A 22,250-nucleotide genomic window follows, 5' to 3' on the forward strand; every position below is an offset into this window, starting at 1 on the left:
CGAGGTAGAGCGGAGGCTTCATATGAAACCGCACTCCGTACTCGTTGAAACCGGAAGAATTGTATGTATTGCTTCCAGCACAGCTCAACATGTTGTGCTTTTTTGTTTAATTATATAACTTTTTAAGTATTATGGTTATTGATTTTCTAAGGAAGTACCCTGAACCTTGCTTCAGAGGTGTCAGTTTTTGTGTTTGAGACACGTCTTATCAATTTATTGAACAATGTGTCCCGTGTTCGTAGGCTTCGCATATTGCCAATATCTGATACTGTAGCACACCTGCTTGTAAATCCGTCTCACGAAATATATGACCAACATTCGCTAGTTGTGGGCGGTGGAATTGGAATTCTGGAATTCGATAAGATTACCCATTTTCCCGCGTCATTCTCTCCAATCAAACGGAGCGAAACACAGGAAACAGTATGACGTGAAGTGAATGTGAAATGATTCTGCACGATGGTGGAGGTGGTGTCCACTGTGCTTCTTCTTTTTATGGCTAGGCACGCATAAAACGTTAATTGAATTTACAAGACAAAACAGAGAGCGGCATAATGGAACTTATGCTCTCTTTCCCCAAAGGCCAAATCCAACGGCTAGTTGCTAGTAGGAATGCCTTAGGGGCACTAGAATAATTGTTATTCAAACATTATTAATGAATCAAATTCCAAAAACTTGCTAAAAGATTATTCGTTTATGAGTTTCCTAATTTGGTTAAAACTATAAGAATGCCTTGCAAATAACCAACCAAACGCGGTAAGTCCCATTGGAGTTTTCCAGTTGATGACCCGGAGAAGAAGATTGATTATGAGTCACCGACCTGGTACACCCACGACTCCACGCTCCCAACCAAGCGGGAAAAGAGTTCACATCTCATTGTTTACAATAAATGCAACCGTGGGCCCGTTTTTGCTCGATTGTTTACATCTTCGGACGCTCCGCCGCGCCACGGGAACGAGTTGAGACTATTTATGCTTTCTATTTGTATTGTTGCCAGAGCAACGCGGCCGTATGTTGGCGGACAGGGTGGGATTGTGTGTATTATGCTTGTTTTGTCTTTGTGTCGGGGCGGCATTGTTACCACGATAAGCGAGACGTGCTCTGACCCTATCTTGCCAAGAATTCATTGTGATTAAGTTTTAAACTCGCGCTGCTGGCAAAAGCCCTCGGCCTGACTCACAACCCACCGATTACCGTGTGTTCACACACTTTACAACGTTGACTCAACTCTCAATATCAAGGGTCAATGCTTCTACTAATTTCTCATCTTGTGTGAGTCCTTTTTGAAGCCTACATCATTAAGATATATCGTTTTACCACTTTCCATCAGGCTCTCTAGACCCTGACCACGATGGAAGCTTCGACTTAGCATAATAAAGTTGCCAGTCTGCTTTGAGGTTACAGTTATTTATTACGTTGAACACAAACATGAAGCCAAATAGTGTCAAGATTTATAACATAATTGTCCTTTTTCACTTGACATACTGGGCAGGCTTTGTATTGCGTAAAGTATGGATTTTTTTAAAGTAAGAAAATGATGCTCATGAAATGAAATGAAAAACAAAAATTATTCTGAAAACCATTAAACAAATGTAGTAAACACTATTTCTAGATTTTTCTCTAAAGTGTTTCCATGATAAATTAAACCGTTCAAGAGAAAAGAAACATGATCGACCGACGTACTCTGTAAGATGCTATATGGAAGAACAGTACATTCGTGCCAGGAAAAGTAAATATTGATCCAAGTGTACCCCAGCACTTATCACCTACATGTTCGACCTATGTGAGTATTATGGACGTAGTTCCTCGGATGATGTAAATATTTCATTTGCACCGTCTGGTCGCTACGTATTGCGCAATACGCGATTCGCTTCGATTTCTTAAATAGTTATTCTTAACTGGTTTATCTCTTTTTGCGGAGAGATTAGCAAAGCCATTGTGTCGTTAGCTTGGCCTTAAAACAGTCTTTACCTGCAGTTCACGTAAAATTGTTTGTGAAAACAGAAAAAGGTGAGACAACTTCGCCCTTACGTTTTAAGACCTTTCGGTCTATGTTAGTGAGGTGGTCCGTGTCAATTGAGGGTTCTACTTTCTTGAATTCCGGCTCTGGTGGGACATTTTCCCATCCGTTTGTAACTGAGGGCTGGGTTATAACTGATCGCAAAACGTGATCTGTTCGCAGAAGTGACCGAAGTAACCGGTTTCTCGAGTATCCCGCTCGCAGCGAAAAGGTGAGAATCGAATGAAATGAGGCCCCTTGGCGTGTCCAAGTTTGTGTGTTTTTTTCTCTTTTTTTCAAACACTTCCATCCACATATCGTTTGTAGACGCGAAGGCTCCTCACAAAATCAGCACCATCTTGGCGAACGTGTCTTACTCGAGTGGAAAGGGCTGCTGACATCATTCCAGCTCCTGGAAGGTGCAACCTTTTTCACCTTCGTTTCACTTGCTGGGTTGGGGTTGCTTAACTGAAAGGTTATATTCAAATGGTCGCCTATTTTAGCTACGATTCAATATTACTACCACGTGTGAAGTTCCTCTCGGCTTCTAGGGTTCTCTCAAATTAGCAAATGAGGTTGCATGCTTATTTATACAAAACGTTCAGCACCTGCAAACGACGGTAGTTAAACCTAAGGATGTTCTTCGATCGAAAAATAACTTACTACTGTGGGGATGCGGAAAGTATCCTTCTACGCTTGCATTGCGGAATGGAAGGTTCTTTAAGCCTTACGTTCCTCGAGCCAATCCATAAATAATAACGATGCATTGCAGGTATTTGTAGAACTAAGCGGCAACTAGCCGTGTTTAAATAAATTAATTCTTTGTAGCCAATGGACGTTAGCGAAAGCTCCGGAAGCGTTAGTGGGACTTATTGTTGCAAAAATTATACTCATTTTAATTGGATTAAAAACGTTGTCTGTGTCTCCAATACGAACATAAGCCTAGGCCAAGCATACATAAGTTAATAATTTGTGTCGAAACGAAGCCTCGCAAGTTGGTTTACTTCGTATGGCGTTTTTGGTGCACTCCGGTGAAACCGGACTCCTAGCATTTTCCTCCTTAACACAGCCACGACCCCATCCAAAGGGCCATTGCGTCAAGTTGAGCGTTGGTACGGGGTATGCATCTGGTTATGTTTATATTCGTATGAAACAGATCGAGTGTGTTCTGCAAGAAACAAAAAAAAACCCGTGCTGTGTCTCTCATGGTTGGTTTAGCGCCAAATGGGTGCTCATTTCACATTCAATTAACTCGACGGTCGTTACGCACGATCCCCCCTCGGTCAAGTAGAAGAGGCAAACCGATCATCCCGGCCTGTAAGATCGGTTATACGATGCACAACTGGTGAAGGGCGATACTTGTGCATAATATAACCTGAGGGGTTTGAGGGCGCTTTGCAAGGCCAGTGTAGATTGCACCAATGGAAATGCTGTGCTCACTTAGAGTTATGGTTACAAATGCATGAACATAAATGATTTGCCTCACGAGCCAAGCTCTGAGGGAAAATTAAGGAAACGTGAGTTCCGTGTCTCGCAAACAAATCAATCGATTTCAAATGCTGTTGATTCGACGAGACAGTTCCATCAGTTCCGATTCTGATGTCATTGCACACTGCCGCACGTGTTCAGTATGTCGGAACGTCGCGATCGCGTTGATCTTCGCTAACAAATTGACGCAGATGAAAACCAAATGTTTCGCCAGTACTTGTTGCAATTCGCGGGATAAATACACAATCTTATTTTTACTCGCAAACGATTTGCGTCAGCGGCATCATGTGCCACACGATATCATTTGATTTACAGGTTGTACGGCAAATAAGAAAAATCATTTGTAAATGTATTTCGTTCCACATAAGATAAGGATGGGACAATGTGCTGATATATTTTTTAGATGGTTTCATACTGTATATATATTGCATCGCACGAGACAATACATTCTCTGAATGACGAGTTCATTACCCTTGTTGTACCACCACTAAATGATAGGCGGGTGAACAAATGTGCATTCAAAGGTACATGGATTGATCAACATCAAAGCATCAATGCATTCGTGAGTGACGGACGTTTGTCAGTTATCTCTCGACTCGAGTCTCGTGCAGCAAATGTAAAGTGCTGATGGATGATGAGTTTCCAGGGCTGCAAGGAGAACGTTGGCCCAGCATCGCAACATATCAAAGCGGGATGCCGGTTCGTGTTACAATGAACCACCTCATGTTTTCCCAAGTACAACGCGAGTGTCTTCGATGCGCCATCATAAACAAGAATGCCAATAAGGCCACACATCATGGGACGACATGATGATGGGTTGGGTTGAGTCGTTTTTCTAGGACACAGACAAACAAAGGGCAGGTCTGCAGTTTCAGTTAGCCTGAATACCTTAGCATACGCAAAGATTATGTTTTTATTTCATATGACAAGAGGTCACAATGCAAATCGCCTGTTTTGGTCAGCTGCATCGAAAGCCTTTTAATCAATAATAATTAATACTGGCACATGTAGGCCACATGATGTACTGGTACACGGATGGAATAAGGAAGCAATCCAATGATGGCGCGACGTTTCTTGCCGTCCGTAGTCCTCGCTGCACCATGAACTATGCATGTGCATACATCACGGCCAGACAATAGAGAATAGGGTTGTCTGGGAATGATTGCGCATAAGTTGACGCCTGAAACCCCGGGGAATGGAAAACAGCCGGCCCAGGGCAACATTGTGTTGTCGCAGATCGTCGTCAGGTTTATGTGTCCGGAAAGTGTACCACTTTTGCAAAAGTCTCGGGTCTTGCACCTGCTTGCATTGTTCTACACAAAGGCCAGTGGCTGTGTGGGGGCAGGAAAGTGTAACACCAAGCATGATTACTTGTAGGTTGAGGTAACAAAAAAACCCCCGAGCTCCAACTCTTCGGAGCGCACTTCCGGGACACATCATAACGGTAGACGGGGTGGTAAATACGGGCCTCGTCGGAGTGAGTTTTCCCCCCTTTTGTTCGATCTGACGTTGGTGGGACGTCAGAATATATGTGTATTCCGGTTCCGGGGACATGCATTTTCATCCATTTGACCGATTAGCAGATGGCGGGGCGTTCCGGAAGGCAGTTATTCTAACGCTGTGCCGGTTTGTTGTGCCCCCTACGGGTTATCCCCCGTTGGTGCATCATTCAAAGTGATGGTAATTTCATTTTAATTAGAGCACAACACATCCGCTGAACGCCGAAGCAAACTCTTGTCCGCTTTTGTTGTTAGCTAAAATTATCTTCACAATGTATGAGATTTAGTTTTGTTACGACTTGCGATAAATGCATGTTAGTGTAACCATTTTTTAACAACAATTTGTATACAACTCATTACAGAAACTACAAAAGGAAATCATACAGACCGTAAATCCAATACAAATCCTCGAATACTTCTTATGGTGCGTCTACCTTACATTACAGGGTCATTAAAATTCAATGAGAACTTTTAACAATATTCTGCACAATCGTGTTTCCCTGGCGTAAGGCTTCCTTCCGATACGGCGCTGTCGTGATAATGTGATAACGCATTATCGTATCAACTTCTACTTCAGCGGTATTAATCGAGCGCTAATCAGGATGCAATTAAACGTACACGGCTCGTCCCCAAACCGGATACAGCAGAAGACATCCGTGTTACATCGTTACCTGAAACGTAGCAATTGTGTTGGGTTGATAAACGAAAATGGAAGAAGATAGTTGAATAAATCATTTTTCTAAAAATAATTAATCTTACCGTTCGCTTCCTGCCGTCAAATTGAACAACAGGAGAGACGCTTTGATACCGAGGCTCTATTGCTGCCTCCTCACCATTTGACGTCGTGGTAGATACGACGTACAAATATGTGATTATTGATAGGTAGTTTTGCTGACGGGCAAAGTTTCGTGCAAGATGATGAGAAGCTACTTTCCAGCCCCAGCCCAAGCAATCTCTACGTGGTACGAGGGCGCGATAAAGAATGAGTTCGGTTTCGGATGCGTAATGGAAGTTCCCACTCTCCAAACTGAGCGCCCTCGACCTTCCCGTGGTCCACTTACGTGATTCATCGTCGTTTTGGGACGCACTCCAGGCCTAATGGACAATAAATGTTATCGTGTAATGGGGATGTTCACTCCGCGGGAAATTCAGGAAATGTCTCCATGCGGACTCCCATCAAGGGTATTCGTGCCATTCGAATTTCCATCCCCAACGAGGTGTGGAATCGATGCTTCTTCACACCTTGTCCAGGGTGTGAGAGAGTGTGGGGTCTGCATTTGCATTATTCTATTGATGAACGAAGTTCGGACAGAAAGTCTTTAGGAGCTTAACTGGGGTTGGCCACGCCTGGTGGTGGTGGTAGTCGGTCGATGAAGTGAGCCGAAAAACCTACCTACGCCGCCTTAAGCAGAAACAAGATAAATTAGTTCTGATTATAAAGAAAGAAAAGTCGTGCCGCCCGTCGGTCGGCCTCATTGAACTATCAGTTTAACTTAAAGTGTTATTAATTTATGAAATCCCACCTTTTCTCTCTCTCTCTCGTTCCACGCATTTCCTCTACGCAGGGACAAAGAGTTTCGGGCAGTAGTAAATTGTCGGTGAAGCACACACACAGTTCGAACGGCAGGAATTCGGAGGTGGATCCACCACCTCGCAGCCTCTGAGCCGATTAACCGCCAGCAGCATTGTAAAGAGGAGTCGAACCAACAGACCATGCAGTGTGGCGTCGAAACCATGAACGACTGCGAGCGTTCACCAGGGCGTACCGGTCTGCGCGTCAACTTCACCGAGAAGGGTGAAGTCAAGGAACGGCGTGAAAAGTTCCTCACGGCCAAGTACGGCTCCCACCAGATGAGTCTGATCCGGAAGCGGCTAGCGGTCGAGATGTGGCTGTACGACGAGCTGCAGAAACTGTTCGACCCACCCGTAAGTCGTCCGCCTATCGGTGGCGATCTATCGACGAGCTCATTGGGTGGTTAATTAATATGTCTCCTCGTGTGTTGTTCTACACACTTTTCTTTTTCGATCCCAAACCAAACCGGCGGCCTGCAGACAGAAGCAATCGATGTGGATATTGACGAGATTCTCGATATGGACACCGATGACATAAGACGATCGCATCTATTTGTAAGTATATTCTACTCCACACGGATCGGTCAAATCGGATCAGATAACGGGCAGGCCGAAGAAAAACCTTCCTTTGATTGGGAATCCATTAAATTCGGCCTTCGAAGATCGACAAAACGCGCGGGGCGAGCGGACATACAAAAATGTGCGAACGTGATCGCGGTCCCAGATTATATTTTTAACTGCCGTATCATAACAATCGGATTTTGTGCTCCCGGTGTTCTGTTCTTTTTAAATCCGTGACAAACATTCGGCAGATGGTAACCGGTAAAGACGTGTACCGTACCGTCGCAGGAACGTAGGAAAAATCCCGTAGCTATAAATGAGCATTCTGAAGGATGAAAATAAATTCACGCGATCACGCGGAATATAGACTGGTGGGAATGTGTACATGGTATTCTCGTGCGAGGAATATTTCCCCATCCAGAAACTAACGTTGATTGAACGTAGGTAACCTTGTACGCAACTCCAATTCGAGCGAATGCCGTTGGAATATAGGATCGGGAACATTCATCCCACAACGGAAGCTCACGGCCTCCACAAAACCCAAGGCGAGTGTAGGTTGGTCCGAAGGCCAGCTCGTAAAATGTATCTCCAACGCAGCGCAGGCATAAATTCACCAATTCAGTGAACTAATTAATTGCACAATCCAGCCTACCAAAGCCAGACAAGCCGTGCTGCAACCGTGGCCCATCGGCTTCGTACTGATTTCACCATATAATTCGTTTTCGTTCCTTTCTGTGTTTTTCAGAGCCTTCTTTCCGCATGCAAACGACCACCGCAAGACATATCGGTAAGCATCCGCTGTTCATTTACGTGTCTATACTCCAAACTGTTTCGGTTACATCATGCTCCAGTGCATTGTGCCTTCATTAGTGGCTTCTTTACTGTGGCATCTTTTTTTTTCTTATGCTGGATGCTTCAGTTGTGATTTCGGTTCGGAGTTTCCTTAACCTAATCTGCTGAACACGTTCTTCCAATTAATTTAATTAAATCAAACGGCATAGTTACGGTATGTCTGCTCACTTTGGAGCTCGTAACACAAAATACAAGAGTTAAAAGTTACATTACGTTCATTGAAAAACTGGGGATATACCTGTTCACTACAAACCATCTTCACTTTTCTTTCACATCTATTTTCAGAAATTCATCAGCGATCTGCTGGACAGAGCCAAAACACTCTGAGCTGGACTGGTCATTTCAGTTTAAAGCGTAGCGTTTAAATTAATTTAATGTATTATGATTTAACGATGCCACTCTTCCGCCGCTACCACCACCCTGGCACAAACACAAGGACCGTTCTAGCGAGTCTTTCGGCAAGGACATTCGGGTTCGTTCTACGTCAGCGCATTGACTTCAATCATACAACGGAAAAGAACACTCCGAATGTACCGTGCGTGGATGGAAGCTGCTCATTGGTAGTGTAATAGTAAAAGCGTTAAACACGGTCGACGAAGCTGCATTCGCCAGCTTCAACCAAACTTTTTTTTTGTCTGACCACAAGGGTAACGGAGGGAGCGGGGTGGCTTTTGGCATATTAAGAAAATAATGGAAAAAAAAATCCTTGCCTTTTTCCGATCGGAAAACCTCACAGCAGCATGTGGGTGGGTAACAGTGACGAAAGAACTAGCCAGTGCAGCCAGTGAGGGTTTGATGAGGAATGCAGGAAAGAAATAGTATGTGGGCGAAGAGAAAGATTTAATTTTTCTCCAAAGAATACTTTAAACGAATATAAGATAGACTTAAAGCAAGGAAACGATGGAAGAAGCATTAAGGTGCATGACCACGTTTAATGAAACATAACTTGATAATAGAACTTGATAGATGGAAAAGCGAACGAAATGTGAGGGAGCTGAAGCTACGTAAATTACACTTAACTAATAAGTGTCGCATGAGATGAACGCAGGAACAGAATACAAATTATGAAATAAGTTATAAATAATTAATCATATGATTTTTTGTCTCATTTAAGGAATTTTTTTTTCTTAGGCATTCTTAAGGTTTTTTTAACAGTATCAAATACTCATTCGAGTTTTAATCCTTCAGACGAAATCGAAAACGCTCCGAAACTTTTTGAATGATACACTGCCAAGAATCAGTCCTGGACACCACCACAGCCACTAACACACAAACACACACGCACGTGATCAGACAAATCATCAGACTTCAGGAAAATTTGATATGTTTATGTCGTTTAATTCACCGAAACCGAAATGAAAATGCACTTCTTCAGCCCATGTTGGGCAAACATCGAAAAAAAAGTGCTGAATTCACTTAGGAAATGCAGCTTCAAACCAACCTACACATGAATGCTCAAGAAAGTATTATTGTAAGGATGACGCAAAGATAAGAAAGATCACATGTCAGGTCACAATCTCAAGACTCAACCATTGATCAACGTGATCCGGTGGAGACATTTTTAATTAAAACAAAAAAAGAGAGCAAGCAATAAATATTTAAAATGTACTTGTAAACCAAAAATGCTGGAAGTTTTCCGAAAGCTCCACGCACGTGGTGTTGGAGAAAACTCTCTATTGCATGGTGTTACTGGAGAAAAATCCGTGTGCTAAACGTGTAAAGTATTAGAATACAGTTATTGCTCTAGTACTGTTTTATGTAGAATGGATTATTTACTTTTCTTGCCGTCCTGCTAGGGGTTGATTATGTTGCGCAATTTGGGCCCTAGAAAGGGCTGCGTGCAAGCTGCTAGTGTTTGATTTGCCAGTTTATTCTTACTATGAAATCTACACTCGATATATCGCGCGCATATTCTCATCATCATATCACGTCATATCTTAGTAAGCTGTTACTAGTACTACACTTTATCTCATCCCTTCGCATAAGTTAGTTAGTCGTTGCGTGCAGCTTATCGCACCTTGTCCTATTAATCGAACTTAAATGAGCATAGGCATAGCTTCCAATTACTCAAGTGTGTTGTTTCATAGATTTGTTTCCTCGCGATGTACCATGCTCTGCCTATCCTTCTCTCCTTGAGCTCCCCTGAACACCCCGGTCCATGATCAGTGTAGAACCATGCATTCCTTGCGAACGTCGTGTGTCCAACCACATTAGAACATCCAATAGATGTTAAAATGAAATGTTAGAACAAACTCTGAATTGATTTAAAAGCATCTGGAAAAGTGTGCGTGTGTGTATTGATTAAGAAAGTCACCAACAGTCGATTAACCTTTACCGTTCCTCAGAACGTGGATCTGAACTGCTGGGAAATATACAATAACACAGAGAGCGCTTTTTGTATCGATGAGCCGTGTAAAACAGGATTTTGTGAATATGCTTGAATCAACCAAAACGTAACACACTACCTGTAGTGGCAAATTTCTCATTTGGTGTAGGGAAAATGTATTATGCAGAGAAAAGTTATCGAAATTCGTTGCAGCAGGACGTTTCTAGCTCTAAATATACACATTTTCCTTCGATGCTTGGTCCCACCATCGAAGGATGGCCAATGAGGTACAATGAAATGGATGTGGAGCCAACGATTTGGACGTTGAAAAGCCAATTTAATTGAATAGTTAAGGAGCGTTTGTAACACCAGCATGGAAAAAAGAGAAAAAAAAACATCATTATCTACATATGGAAGGACTAATTGCAACGGACGACGCGACATAAAATGTAATAAACATTTACAAAAACGGGAGCGAATTACATTTTCCATTGAATCCGAAAGATATGTCATCAGCAAAAGGCAATGAAGCAATCAATAGTTTTATGGTTGATCAAATTATTTAATTTATTTAGTCCATTCCACTTTGCGTACGTGGAGTTGTACGACATACGATGACTTCAATATTTTATTTAACTAGCAAATTGAAATTATTGTAGCTCATACTACAAGTTTCCCTTTCAAAAGAGACCCTATGCAGATGGAGGTGTGGCCAATAAACGGAACCCGTTTTCCGGACAGAGGATGGTGGATAATTTAAACAATTTCTAGTTCTCTAAAACGCCTCTAAGTTTTAGCCTAGTTGATTTTGCTACAAGCCTTTCTTACGAATTAATTCCATCGTCGGAGCGCGCTGCTAGATGGGAAAGGGACGATTGTTCGTTGGCTCCAGAGCTGACGGCTAGCAGCTCGTTTTCCACATTGGCAAGCGCATTTTGGTACTCGGTAATCTGTAGTGCTTCCCATTCCGCTTTGAATGCAGCTTTTGGATCTTGCGGCATTGCGACGGCTGCACCAGACATCTGATCTTGCATGGACTGCGTTTGATCCGCGGCTACGGAAAAAAGGAAAATTAGATAGTGTACGTTGCAAATATTGCTGTGCGTTTTGTTCGTACCATTGTTTTCTCCGAGCACCAACGTGTAGATGCTTCGCAGGCCAAACACGTTCAAGAAGTACCACGAAGCAGACGATACCCAGGCGGCGTCAAGGGAGGCCAATTCGATGCCTCTTTGCAACATCGGCTTAAAACGAAGTGTCAGTGGAAATGGGACTTTCGTCGTGACGAATCCGGAGAACATCCAGTTAATCCATCCTCCGATGACGATCATTGGTAGAACGTTGATAAAATTGCCCTTCACTAGGTCCGACAGCATCGCCGTCGAGTTAGGGCTCGGTGGTGCTCGCTTTTGGGTCTTGAAGTAGCCCGTTTCTTCGTTGTTGAAGTAATGCCTACGCATGGCGAACGACTGTTGGGTGAGATATTTTCCGTTTTCCCTTAGTAATCGTGCCCGAATCATGGCCTGACTGTCCTGGATCTGCGTCAGTTCCACCTTCTTCTGCGAGCTAATCAGGATGGAGAAGTAGTGCCGAACGATTCCAACAAGGAACGTTATTACAACGATTGGCAAAAAGACCCAACCACGAATATTGGGGTCTATCAACAATTCAGCCATCGTGTTGCGAGGGAAATGTTATCACAATTGATAAAACGTTCAAAATACGGCAAAGAACACCTAGCGAGCGCACTAATTTTCTTATTTTCCAAAAACAGAACCTAATGACAATTACGTTGCTGACAGTTTGCCAATTGACAGTCAAGGTGTATACACCGACATATATTTTTAACAAAACTTAATTTTCTTTATTTTCATGAAAATTTCGATTCACGGAAATTGTTTTATAAATCCAATTGTAATCCACATCGTGTTTTATCAACGTTTCTTTCACGTTCTTACATTCTTTTCACCAACATGTAAACAAACTACCGGCTACTCTTTGAATGTTATTTATTGTTGTCCTTCTTCCGTGGTGTTGCCATTAGTCTCTTCAATGCGATTTTTGTTTTTCAAAAGAAAGTTGGCCAAATACTGCACGGGATCCTGGGGACGTTCTTTAGCTAGCGCCTTCAAGCCTTGGAGTAGTATCGGGTTCACTGTTTGGTCCAAATATTGTCGCGTCGGAAGGGATTGAAGATCGCCTCGGCCACCCTGTTTCCTTCCATTATCCGCGACAGTGGTTTTGTTTTCCTTCTCCATCACGACTCAACTAATTTGAGATCTACCTATCGTCCCGAACAAGGCAAAAAGTTTTCGTGTGACTACGAATTGTGATCTTCTCAGAACTTCGAGGAAACCAAACCAAAGGCCAGCAGAACTTACGCTTTTTGATTCGCGGATAGTTATGACAACTAAACAGGTCGGATTCAATGTTTACTCCCCGGTTGACGACAAATGTCAGTTCACCCTGATTTTGGGTCCCCGCATCCAAAAATCTGTACTTCTCCCCCCCTTAACTCTATGATTAGAAATTAGAATGTGTGCGTTGGTCGTTTTCTTAGGGAGAGAAAAGGTGCGAATGCGTCCTATGTATATTCTATCCTTTGCAACCATGCAACACCAAACTATCGCCAAATGCTTACTGTGTCGTTATACGCGTATAGGCACGTACTTACGTACGAATAGTATTTGAGATATGTGAGTGTGTTTCTTGTTGGAGCAACCACAGCATCATGTATTTGCGCATTCTGGTCATAGCAATCACAGAGTGCAGGCGCAAGTGCATTGAGCATCAAGTGTTATGATCGTGCCATTAATACTGCTGAGGTAAGAACAAACTAATAAACGTATGAAAATGATGGAAAACTAGGAACTTTAAATCAGTAACATTCTAACTTTTTTTTACTTTTAGGAATGAAAACCAAAGCTAAAGAATGCGTCGAATGGTGCATGAGCTGGATCGCATATGCAGTTAAGAATTGGATCTTTCTGGGACGACAAGTCCACTGCAGAGGCTGGAACTCTACACTGGTAAGTCAGAAAACAGTGTGATCGCAAATATCCGAATAATAAACATCCGATGACTTAATTCTCAAAAAACAAATGTTTTGATTTCACCGCAGCATTCTGCGGGTAGAAAAAAATATCACATTCGTAGAATATACCATACACACACACACACACCTACACGCGAGCTAGTCTCACCCACACCACCAAGCAAACCAATGCAAATGTGTGCGGCAATACATGGGCGATCCGTCAAATTTTGACTTGCTGGGAGGTTGCTGGGACTCTTGCTGGAAGTACATGACAGCAGCAGAAAATTTGAATTTCTGTCAACCGGGTCGGATTTTGTTGTCATTCTAAAAAGTAAACAAACGCTTGCATTTGATGTGCATTTGAGTGCAGTGAGACTCTGAACAGTAAAAACAATTAATACTACACAGGATTCACACGATCCATGCCAGGTTTCGCGCAACAAAATGGTCGCAACGGAAATTAGAACAAAGGTCCATCTCGCAAAATATATGTGGCATCGAAAAACCATCTAATCACTACTTTTGTCAACAGGCTCAGAAAGGAGGCAAAGATGGTAGGAGCGTTGTTTGTGCATTTTGCAAGAAATCGTTCAAATTCCACTCTACGCTTCGGCAGCATGAGAAAATTCATTACGGAATTAAGCAGCATGAATGTGAAATATGCCACCGGCTGTTTCTACACAAAGGCACTTTGACGTGCCACCTTCGTTTGCATACAGGCGAAACTCCGTATAAATGTCCGCACTGTCCCAAGGCGTTCCGTGGGCAAACTGCATTGAACTGCCACGTCTTTCGACACACAAAAGAAGGAGTAAAATGTCCCCAGTGTTCAATGATTTTCGCTACCAGTTCCATTGTAAAGCAGCACTTGAAGCAAGTGCACACGGAGGAAAGATCACACATTTGTAATGTGTGCGGCATGGCATACAAACATCTGAAAAGTTTGAGGATACATCTCCGTAACCATCAGAAGCGAGTATGTCCAGACTGTGGGAACTGCTTCGATAGTGTCTATGCGATGCTTAAGCACCGAAAACGGCACATCGAGGAAAGTCTCCCATTCAAGTGTAGTTTCTGCTATCGTGCTTTTGAAAGGGAGTGCGATCTGGAAGCACATGGAAGACTACGTGGTCGACAGTTTCAGTGCGATATATGCTGCCATAGTTTTAACAAGCAGATTTATCTAGAGAATCACAACCGTCGCATTCATTGGAAGGCTTTAGGACTGGAGCGTCTCAAAGTTGCTGAGCCCAAAAATGGATGGAACCGCAAAGGTGTCCCAAAACCAAAAGGTCGTAAACGGTTGTCCGCATTCGAGGATGATGCAAGATTGCATCCGAAAGATTCATGCAACGAAGTCAATGGAATAGAAGAAACCCAAACAGAAGACACAAAAATTAAATTCTCTATCAGTGCAAATGATAAAACATTAGAATATACGGCAGAAGACCAGCAACCGCTAGTACTACAGTGCACTGTTGTAGAGTGTACAAAAAATACACTCGAAGAAGGGGACGAACTTACCGAGCTCATTCTGATTGAAGAAAAGGATCTGGGTGATCTTGAATTCAGTCTGGTAGATCATACAACTGTCGCTTCTGTAAGAATATGCAAAGCTTTCTAATTGGCTATGGTCGACTAAAACTAAACTCTCCCACGTTTCAGGAAATTGTTGATAATCCATTAGATATGGAAATAGAAACCATAAAACAAGTAAAGCATGGAGAAAAGGAATCCGATTTGGTTTGCCCTTTTTGTGGCATACTTTGCAATGGCGATGCAGCTCTTAAGCATCATAAATGTGCAGCAAAACGGACATCCAATATCAACACAGAAGTAAGCATACATACAATGTTCGAACTAAATTTAACTACTTAAACCTTTACGCCGGTTTTTTTTTCCAAACAGTCCTTGATATGCGAATTGTGTGGTAATTGGTATGCGTCTGCGGCTACACTTGCCATCCATCGTACGAATCAACACAACAGGCAACGATTTAAGTGTGATCAGTGTGATCGCACGTTTGGCTTCCGATGCTATTTGGAAAAGCATGTTAGCACCCATCACCAAAATAAGCGTATAGCTTGCGAGTTGTGTGACAAATCATTCAAATATGCGCAGGATTTGAAGGTGCACATGCGACATCATAACGATTCGAAACCATTCAAGTGTGATAAATGTCCATCAGCTTTTCGTTTCCCAAGTGCCCTCAGATGTCACCGGATTCTGCATGAGGAAGATTTACCCTTTGGGTGTGATATTTGCGGAAAGAAGTTTCGCTTTAACAACAGTTTACGGGTACATAAGCGCCTGCACATTGGTAAAAAAGAGTTCAAGTGTGATGTATGTGAACGAGAGTTTTCCACCAAAGCACCATTGTTGCGCCATATGAAGGTGCACAGCAACGGCAAACAGCTTTGTTGTACTATTTGTGGGAGTGTGTTTTACAAAAAGGTTGACTTGGCAATTCATGAATCAAAAGAACATCCAAAGCACGATTTGCTGGGAAAAGGAAACATCATCCATAAGTGCGAACAGTGTGGGAAGGAGTTTATCAAGAAGAGTAATTTAAAGGCACATTCGTACATACATGAAGAAGTGTACCGATTCCCATGCCAAATGTGTAACCAAAGCTTTAAGCAGTACGCTGGATTGAGAACCCATCGAATCAACGTCCATAAGCAGCTGAAAGGAGTGGAAACGAGTTGATGGATTTCACGGAAAATTTGAATTTTCAATTTCTTGCACGCAACCAATAGTAGCAGAAGAAGTATGCAGCCAACTTCAGGTATCATATGACAGCTGTCAACGGGGTATGAAACATCGTAAACAAACGTGCATTGCATCGTTCGCTTGCGGAAAAACAACTGGAGTGTTCGGGGAACAAAATGCCGAAAATATTCACACCGACGAACCAGATACGGCTTACAAATGTAGCCGTGGTGCGTATGAAGAAAGGCGGGAAGCGTTTTGAGATCGCATGCTACAAAAACAAAGTGCTCTCATGGCGATCAGGCACGGAAAAGGATCTCGATGAAGTGCTGCAAACGGTAGCGGTGTTTAACAATGTTTCGAAAGGCGAAGTGGCCAAAACAGAGCAACTGCAGAAGGCTTTCGGCAAGGACGATGTGACGGAGATTTGCAAAGAGATACTGGCCAAGGGAGAACTGCAGGTTTCGGAAAAGGAACGCCAGGACCAGCTCGATTCGATGTTCAAAGAAATAGCGACGACCGTAGCCGACAAGTGCGTAAATCCGGACACGAAGCGTCCCTATCCGGTTTCAATAATCGAAAAATCAATGCGAGACATCCATTACTCCATCAAACCGCATCGTAATGCAAAGCAGCAGGCGCTGGACGTTATAAAAGTGCTTAAAGAATCGATACCATTGGAAAGAGCAAAGATGCGTCTGAAGGTGACATTACCAGCGAAGGAAGCCAAACGGCTCAAGGATCGTATCGGAAAGCTAAGCTCTACGGTTACCGAAGGTGAAGAATGGGAGGGAGAGCGATTGATGCTGACGTGCTTGATCGATCCTGGCCACTTTCGTGAGATGGATGAAATAATCCGCACGGAAACCAAAGGAGCCGGTGCTCTGGAAGTGTTAAACTTAAAAGAGATCAAAGAAGGTGAGGAGGTTCTGGAGTAAACATTTGTTGCTTGGTTAAAGTGTTTTATATTGTAAAATAAACAAAACCTGACATCAAATTCTGATACAATTGTACAATAAGATAAAGTAATGAATTAGATAATCGTAGAACGTACCTGTTTTATTTACAAATTTGGTTAGGAAACAGCTTATCGGAAATAGCTTATTTATGATGTTTTATGCTTCTCGTCAGAGTACTCTTCCAAGAGTTGTGTGTATAGTTCGCTAAAAATCTTCAACCGTAATGACGGAGGAAAGGCTTTCAGTACAGCGGTCTGTGGAATAATGAAAGATTAGTGATTGTTTCGAAGAACTTTAAAATTATTCGTTTTACTAACCTGAATACCATGCAACCAATGCCCGGTCGTGGTATCTGCCTTGCTTATCGTGAACCCCGCGTATCGTATCATATCACTGACACTAATAACACGTTTTGAAAGTTCGCTCGGTTCACCTTCCGCCGGGGCAAAGTACTCGGTCATACTCGTGCGCACGTAACCTGGTGAAACGGTCTGACACTCCAAACCGAAAGGGCGGAGCTCTTCGCGAAGACCATCCGAAAAGCTAGTCATGTAGGCTTTCGTCGCAGCATAAACCGTAAGATAAGGCGTTGCAGCCAGCGATGCCAGTGATGAAATGTTGATAATCAGGCCACGTTTTCGCTGCTTCATCGAAGGAATTAAAATTCTACACAGCAACGTCGCTGCTCCCATGTTAACGTTGATTAAATCCCACAGTAGTCGCTTTTCCATACGTTCTAGTCTGACAGGTTTTTCATTGATGACTCCCACGTTGTTAACTGCAATAGTTGTGAAAGGAGATGTTTAAATATGTTCTACTTTTCGGTAAGTTATCACACTTTTACCTAGAACTCCGATATCCAAGGAAACTAACTCTCTTTCAAGATGATCGAAGATTGACTCTCCCCTCGAAAAGTCGGCCACTACAATTTTGGTCTCTACCCCGTGTTTGTTCCTGATTTCTTCGGCAACTTTCTTCAATTTGGCTTCATTGCGGGCAACAAGTGCCACCTTCATGCCCTGCCCGGCTAAAAAGTTCGCGTAACCTTTCCCGATTCCATCTGATCCGCCGGTTATCACTGCAAAGGATTGATGGATAGAAAAAGGCCATAGGTTTTCCTTTTTCATCGAGATACTCACCAGCCCACGGTCCATATGTTTGTGACAAACTGCGCCGATTACCCTGAACCAATGCGCGAATCCCATTGACCACTAGCAGAACTGGCGTGCGGATGTTTTCGTACAACCAGCAGGCTAAGCTGTACAGCCCCAAGAATGTCAATATTGAGCAAAGCATCGCGAAAACGCTTCTCGCTGCGGCAACTATCAACTCACAACTGCCGAATCCAACGTCGACGCCAGCTGACGGCATGCGCAGTACCCCAGGTCGATGGGAATCGTGAAGAGGCGCTGCGAGGAATCATTTCCGCGGATAAACGTTTTGTTCGGCTCTCTACGAATCGTTGCCTTCGTTAATGATGACGCAGTTTGCCTCCACGATGCAAATGGTGAATAGAAAGAAAAAAAGGCACGTCTTATCACGCTCTCCTCCTAACGTTTGTTCGTGCGTGGCGCTCTCGTTGCTGGCCGCGATAGCACCGTTAGGTTTACGCGAAAAAAAAAGTACCTACAGACCCACAAGCAAGGCAGCTTCCAACATCGGTGTATGTTCTTTTAGCATCGAGTCGTCCGCATGTAACATTAATTCTAGTAGGCGGTGAAGCGTGTTGGCCATCAAACGCTCACGACATATGCTTCACCATGGGGAACTGCTTTTAAAATTAAACCAGTAACCAGATCCTTCCCAGTTCCAGTTCGGCGTCGCATCAGAGCGGATGTTAGCAGTGCACAAGTTTCCTGAAAGGGTTAGCGGAAAAGTAAGGTTACGGCACGACCGCGTGGTCACCCCGAGCTGGAGCTCAGGTCAGAAAAATCCTAGCTGCCGCACATCTCGTTCTGTTTGAGTCAATCAAGCGGACCACGAGTTCTTGTGTCCTGACAACGGAAGGAATTATCCCTCCCGTGGCCGGCGGGTGGACATATGGCTATTATTAGCCGGTCCTAAAGGACGAGCCCCTTCATAGGAGTTCGGACAGAGTCGGTACGCCTCTGATTACGAGTAAGGGAACAAACGTTCGACTTAGCGTAGGAGGATATACCCCGACTCGCATAGCGAAAGAAGAAGAAGAAGAACCAGATCCTTCATTGCTGTTGCAAAGAATCAAATGAATATTAAGTTCATAAACTCATCTTTCCAATAAATACATTGCAATATGATTTTGTGAACGTTTCGCAACTTGACGGCTATTTGAAATTGTCAAGATCTTGTATAAGTTTATCCTGCGTGCCTCCATTACTGTTACCGAACTCAAGAATAAATAAAAACACTTAACAAAATAATAAATTAACTTCCTGTGTTGAATAATTATTACATATCATCCGAAAAGGTTTTACCTAGGTAAGTTAGAAAGCTTGAAATAATCCGAAAATATTGCGTTTTACCCGAAAAGAGTTCCTCAGGTAAGATAAAGTACTTCAAATCCGTCGTTCATGATAAAAAAAGTAAATTCTTAGCTCCCTAAATTGGACTAAAGTAGACATTTGAGGTTTACTCCTGTTACCTCCTGAAAATCCCGCGCTCCTGTTATAAAAAGGTAAATTTTGAGCTCCAACAATTGGCCCAAAATGGACATTTGAGGTCGAAAAATGGATGAAAAATGGATAAAAATATTGCTCCTGGTACCTCCTAAAAATCCTGCGCTCGTGTTAGAAAAATGTAAATTTTCGGTCCCCAATCGAGCTGGTCAGGTCGAGGAATCGAGCGAAAAAGCGGCCAAAATTGGAGATTTGTAACAGGAGCGCAGGATTTTCAGGAGGTAGCACAACTGGTCGAACCGGTAGAGCTGGTAGCGTTTGAACCGGTAAGTTAGCCGAGACACCCAATCGGATACAAGCCTTGGGCACAAGTTTCGGACACAAGCCTTGCATACAAGTCTCGCACACAAGTTGTGCCCAACCTAAAACTTGTACGAAAATCTTGCACGCAAGACTTGTATGCAAGACTTGTGTCCGACACTTGTGCCCAAGGCTTGTGTCCGATTGGGTGTCTCGGCTAACTTACCGGTTCAACCGCTACCAGCTCTACCGGTTCGACCAGTTGTGCTACCTCCTGAAAATCCTGCGCTCCTGTTACAAATCTCCAATTTTGGCCGCTTTTTCGCTCGATTCCACGACCCGACCAGCTCGATTGGGGACCGAAAATTTACATTTTTCTAACAGGAGTGCAGGATTTTCAGGAGGTACCAGGAGCAATATTTTTATCGATTTTTCATCCATTTTTCGACCTCAAATGTCCATTTTGGGACAATTTTTGGAGCTCAAAATTTACATTTTTATAACAGGAGCGCAGGATTTTCAGTAGGTAACAGGAGCTACATTTTTATCGATTTTCGATCAATTATTCGACCTCAAATGTCTACTTTAACCCGATTTAGGGAGCTAAAAATTTACATTTTTTTACCATGAACGACGGATTTGAAGTACTTTTTCTTACCTGAGGAACTCTTTTCGGATAAAATGCAATATTTGCGAATAGTTTCAAACTGTTTCACTTACCTAAATAACTCTTTTCGGATAACGTAATAATAAAGCGACAAAAGTGAAAATGTTCTTTAGTATAACCTCGATGAAAGCTTTATTTTTATTCTTCAATTCAGTAACGATGTGATTGGGCGAGTTTTTAGTGTACACAAAACTCCATACACAATACAAAAAAGTTAAAATATATAACAGAAGGATATTCGCTACAAAATGTGGAGTACAGATCTGTTGCATTGCACGCAAATGATTAATACTTACCGGAATCGATCTTAACATAAGCCCAATTTGGTTGAACATAAAATGTACTCATTTATTATAATGATGTGGACTTAAAACGCGTAACACGTGGAGCACGGCTTAAACTAGTTGTAAGTAAACGTTGCCTGTTCTAAACTGCCGTCGCCTTACGCAAGTGACTGTAAATCACCTTCAGAACAAAAATGCGCACGCGTTCCGGGACGAGACTTAGTCCGGCACACTGCAACCCATGAGACCAGTGTCCGCACGTCCGGTCCGTCTTACCGATGGTGAAGCCAGCGTAGCGCATGAAGTTGTTCAGCGAGACGAGCTGCTTTGCAATGGGTCCGTCTTTGAACTCGGTGGCGACCACCTGCGTCATGTTCGTTCGCACGAATCCCGGCAGAACGGTCTGCACCTCGACCCGATGCGGGCGCAGCTCTTCCCGTAGGGCCGCTGAAAAGTTCCGAACGTAGGCCTTCGCGGCGGCGTACACGGTCAGGAAGGGTGCCGGAGCTGCCGCCGACAGCGAGGAAACGTTGATAATCAACCCACGGCCACGTGCCTTCATACCCGGGACGAGCGCGTGGCAAAGCAGTGTCGCTGGCTCAATGTTTACTTTCAGCAGCATCCGAAGGGTTCGTTTCGGTAGCTCCTCCACGCACATGCCACGTTCGTATCCGAGCCCCACGTTGTTCACCAAGACTCCGACATCAAGCGGTAGAAGCTCCCGTTCTAAACGTTCGTACACCTCCTCCCCGTGCGTAAAGTCCGCCACCAGTACCATCGTTCGAACGCCGTACTTTTTCGTCAGCTCGTTGGACACGCGGTTCAGCTTGGCCTCGTCACGGGCCACCAGCACCAGCTGCATTTGCTTGCCCGCCAGATAGTGGGCATATCCTTTACCGATGCCATCCGAGGCGCCGGTAATAACTGGAAAGGAAAAAATTACACAACCAGCGCCTACTACAACTACAACCAGCGCCTACTAAGGCGGACACACATGTGGTGACTTACCAGCCCATTCGCCGTACTTGTCAGTGAACGACTTCCCGTCGAAAAGCTGCCGCAATCCGTTTAGGACCAGTTGAGCCGGCGTTCGGAGGTTTTCGACAAACCAACAGACGGTACAATAGGCCCCTACGAGGGCAAGAATCACGCCAATCAGCATCGCGAACCTGCGAAGTAACTACCGCTGGATGCGAATATCGGAATGCAACTGATGATGTTGATGCGCCAACCACACTACAGCTTGTGACTCATTCCACCTCCAACGGGTGGATATTGATCTTTGCTGCAACACGCTCGGCCGTGGGATTATGTGCAGTTACTGCACCTCGCCCAGCGCCATGACCCCTTTGAACACGCGTTTGCGAGCGAATTACAGTTGATTACTTTGCTCCCGCGTGCTG

General features: G+C 43.7%; 6 protein-coding genes across 6 annotated transcripts; 3 read left to right on the forward strand and 3 right to left on the reverse strand.

Annotated features, from left to right (window-relative positions):
• The first annotated feature begins 6,696 nt into the window (after window positions 1–6,696).
• Window positions 6,697–8,295, forward strand: LOC131281698 (protein phosphatase 1 regulatory subunit 14B). Its single transcript, XM_058311045.1, has 4 exons — window positions 6,697–6,909; window positions 7,036–7,110; window positions 7,862–7,903; window positions 8,254–8,295. Exons 1-4 carry the CDS (start codon window positions 6,697–6,699, stop codon window positions 8,293–8,295), a joined length of 372 nt encoding a protein of 123 aa, XP_058167028.1.
• Window positions 8,296–10,873: 2,578 nt separating this feature from the next.
• On the reverse strand, window positions 10,874–12,054 carry LOC131291200 (ER membrane protein complex subunit 3). Its single transcript, XM_058320395.1, has 2 exons — window positions 11,412–12,054; window positions 10,874–11,348 (listed from the first exon to the last, which is right to left on the reverse strand). Exons 1-2 carry the CDS (start codon window positions 11,968–11,970, stop codon window positions 11,119–11,121), a joined length of 789 nt encoding a protein of 262 aa, XP_058176378.1. The 5' UTR covers window positions 11,971–12,054; the 3' UTR covers window positions 10,874–11,118.
• A 1,686-nt stretch (window positions 12,055–13,740) lies between these two features.
• LOC131282925 (zinc finger protein 813-like) lies at window positions 13,741–14,955 on the forward strand. Its single transcript, XM_058312471.1, has 2 exons — window positions 13,741–13,802; window positions 13,864–14,955. The coding sequence occupies exons 1-2, from the start codon at window positions 13,776–13,778 to the stop codon at window positions 14,953–14,955; spliced, it is 1,119 nt and encodes a 372-aa protein (XP_058168454.1). The 5' UTR covers window positions 13,741–13,775.
• Window positions 14,956–15,249: 294 nt separating this feature from the next.
• LOC131282782 (ribosome maturation protein SBDS) lies at window positions 15,250–17,034 on the forward strand. The gene has a single exon (XM_058312324.1). The coding sequence runs from the start codon at window positions 16,220–16,222 to the stop codon at window positions 16,979–16,981; it is 762 nt and encodes a 253-aa protein (XP_058168307.1). The 5' UTR covers window positions 15,250–16,219; the 3' UTR covers window positions 16,982–17,034.
• A 114-nt stretch (window positions 17,035–17,148) lies between these two features.
• On the reverse strand, window positions 17,149–18,325 carry LOC131282927 (inactive hydroxysteroid dehydrogenase-like protein 1). Its single transcript, XM_058312472.1, has 4 exons — window positions 18,142–18,325; window positions 17,847–18,080; window positions 17,320–17,780; window positions 17,149–17,256 (listed from the first exon to the last, which is right to left on the reverse strand). The coding sequence occupies exons 1-4, from the start codon at window positions 18,296–18,298 to the stop codon at window positions 17,149–17,151; spliced, it is 960 nt and encodes a 319-aa protein (XP_058168455.1). The 5' UTR covers window positions 18,299–18,325.
• A 2,664-nt stretch (window positions 18,326–20,989) lies between these two features.
• LOC131282929 (inactive hydroxysteroid dehydrogenase-like protein 1) lies at window positions 20,990–22,009 on the reverse strand. The gene is made up of 2 exons (XM_058312474.1): window positions 21,856–22,009; window positions 20,990–21,771 (listed from the first exon to the last, which is right to left on the reverse strand). Exons 1-2 carry the CDS (start codon window positions 22,007–22,009, stop codon window positions 20,990–20,992), a joined length of 936 nt encoding a protein of 311 aa, XP_058168457.1.
• Between the last annotated feature and the right edge of the window lie 241 nt (window positions 22,010–22,250).

Source organism: Anopheles ziemanni, chromosome 2 (genome assembly GCF_943734765.1).
Source record: "Anopheles ziemanni chromosome 2, idAnoZiCoDA_A2_x.2, whole genome shotgun sequence".
Classification (NCBI taxonomy): Eukaryota; Metazoa; Arthropoda; class Insecta; order Diptera; family Culicidae; genus Anopheles; species Anopheles ziemanni.

Bases quoted from the DNA above. Each gene is read 5' to 3' on its own strand.
- LOC131281698 (XM_058311045.1), top strand. From the start codon at position 6,697: ATGCAGTGTGGCGTCGAAACCATGAACGACTGCGAGCGTTCACCAGGG. The intron at 6,910-7,035 runs GTAAGTCGTCCG...GGCGGCCTGCAG, and splicing joins AGAAACTGTTCGACCCACCC to ACAGAAGCAATCGATGTGGA. The intron at 7,904-8,253 runs GTAAGCATCCGC...ATCTATTTTCAG, and splicing joins GACCACCGCAAGACATATCG to AAATTCATCAGCGATCTGCT.
- LOC131291200 (XM_058320395.1), bottom strand. From the start codon at position 11,970: ATGGCTGAATTGTTGATAGACCCCAATATTCGTGGTTGGGTCTTTTTG. The intron at 11,349-11,411 runs GTACGAACAAAA...TTTTTTCCGTAG, and splicing joins GGTGCTCGGAGAAAACAATG to CCGCGGATCAAACGCAGTCC.
- LOC131282925 (XM_058312471.1), top strand. From the start codon at position 13,776: ATGGTCGCAACGGAAATTAGAACAAAG. The intron at 13,803-13,863 runs GTCCATCTCGCA...TTTTGTCAACAG, and splicing joins CAACGGAAATTAGAACAAAG to GCTCAGAAAGGAGGCAAAGA.
- LOC131282782 (XM_058312324.1), top strand. From the start codon at position 16,220: ATGCCGAAAATATTCACACCGACGAACCAGATACGGCTTACAAATGTA.
- LOC131282927 (XM_058312472.1), bottom strand. From the start codon at position 18,298: ATGCTTTGCTCAATATTGACATTCTTGGGGCTGTACAGCTTAGCCTGC. The intron at 18,081-18,141 runs GTGAGTATCTCG...AATCCTTTGCAG, and splicing joins AACATATGGACCGTGGGCTG to TGATAACCGGCGGATCAGAT. The intron at 17,781-17,846 runs GTAAAAGTGTGA...CAACTATTGCAG, and splicing joins CTTGGATATCGGAGTTCTAG to TTAACAACGTGGGAGTCATC.
- LOC131282929 (XM_058312474.1), bottom strand. From the start codon at position 22,009: ATGCTGATTGGCGTGATTCTTGCCCTCGTAGGGGCCTATTGTACCGTC. The intron at 21,772-21,855 runs GTAAGTCACCAC...TTTCCTTTCCAG, and splicing joins CAAGTACGGCGAATGGGCTG to TTATTACCGGCGCCTCGGAT.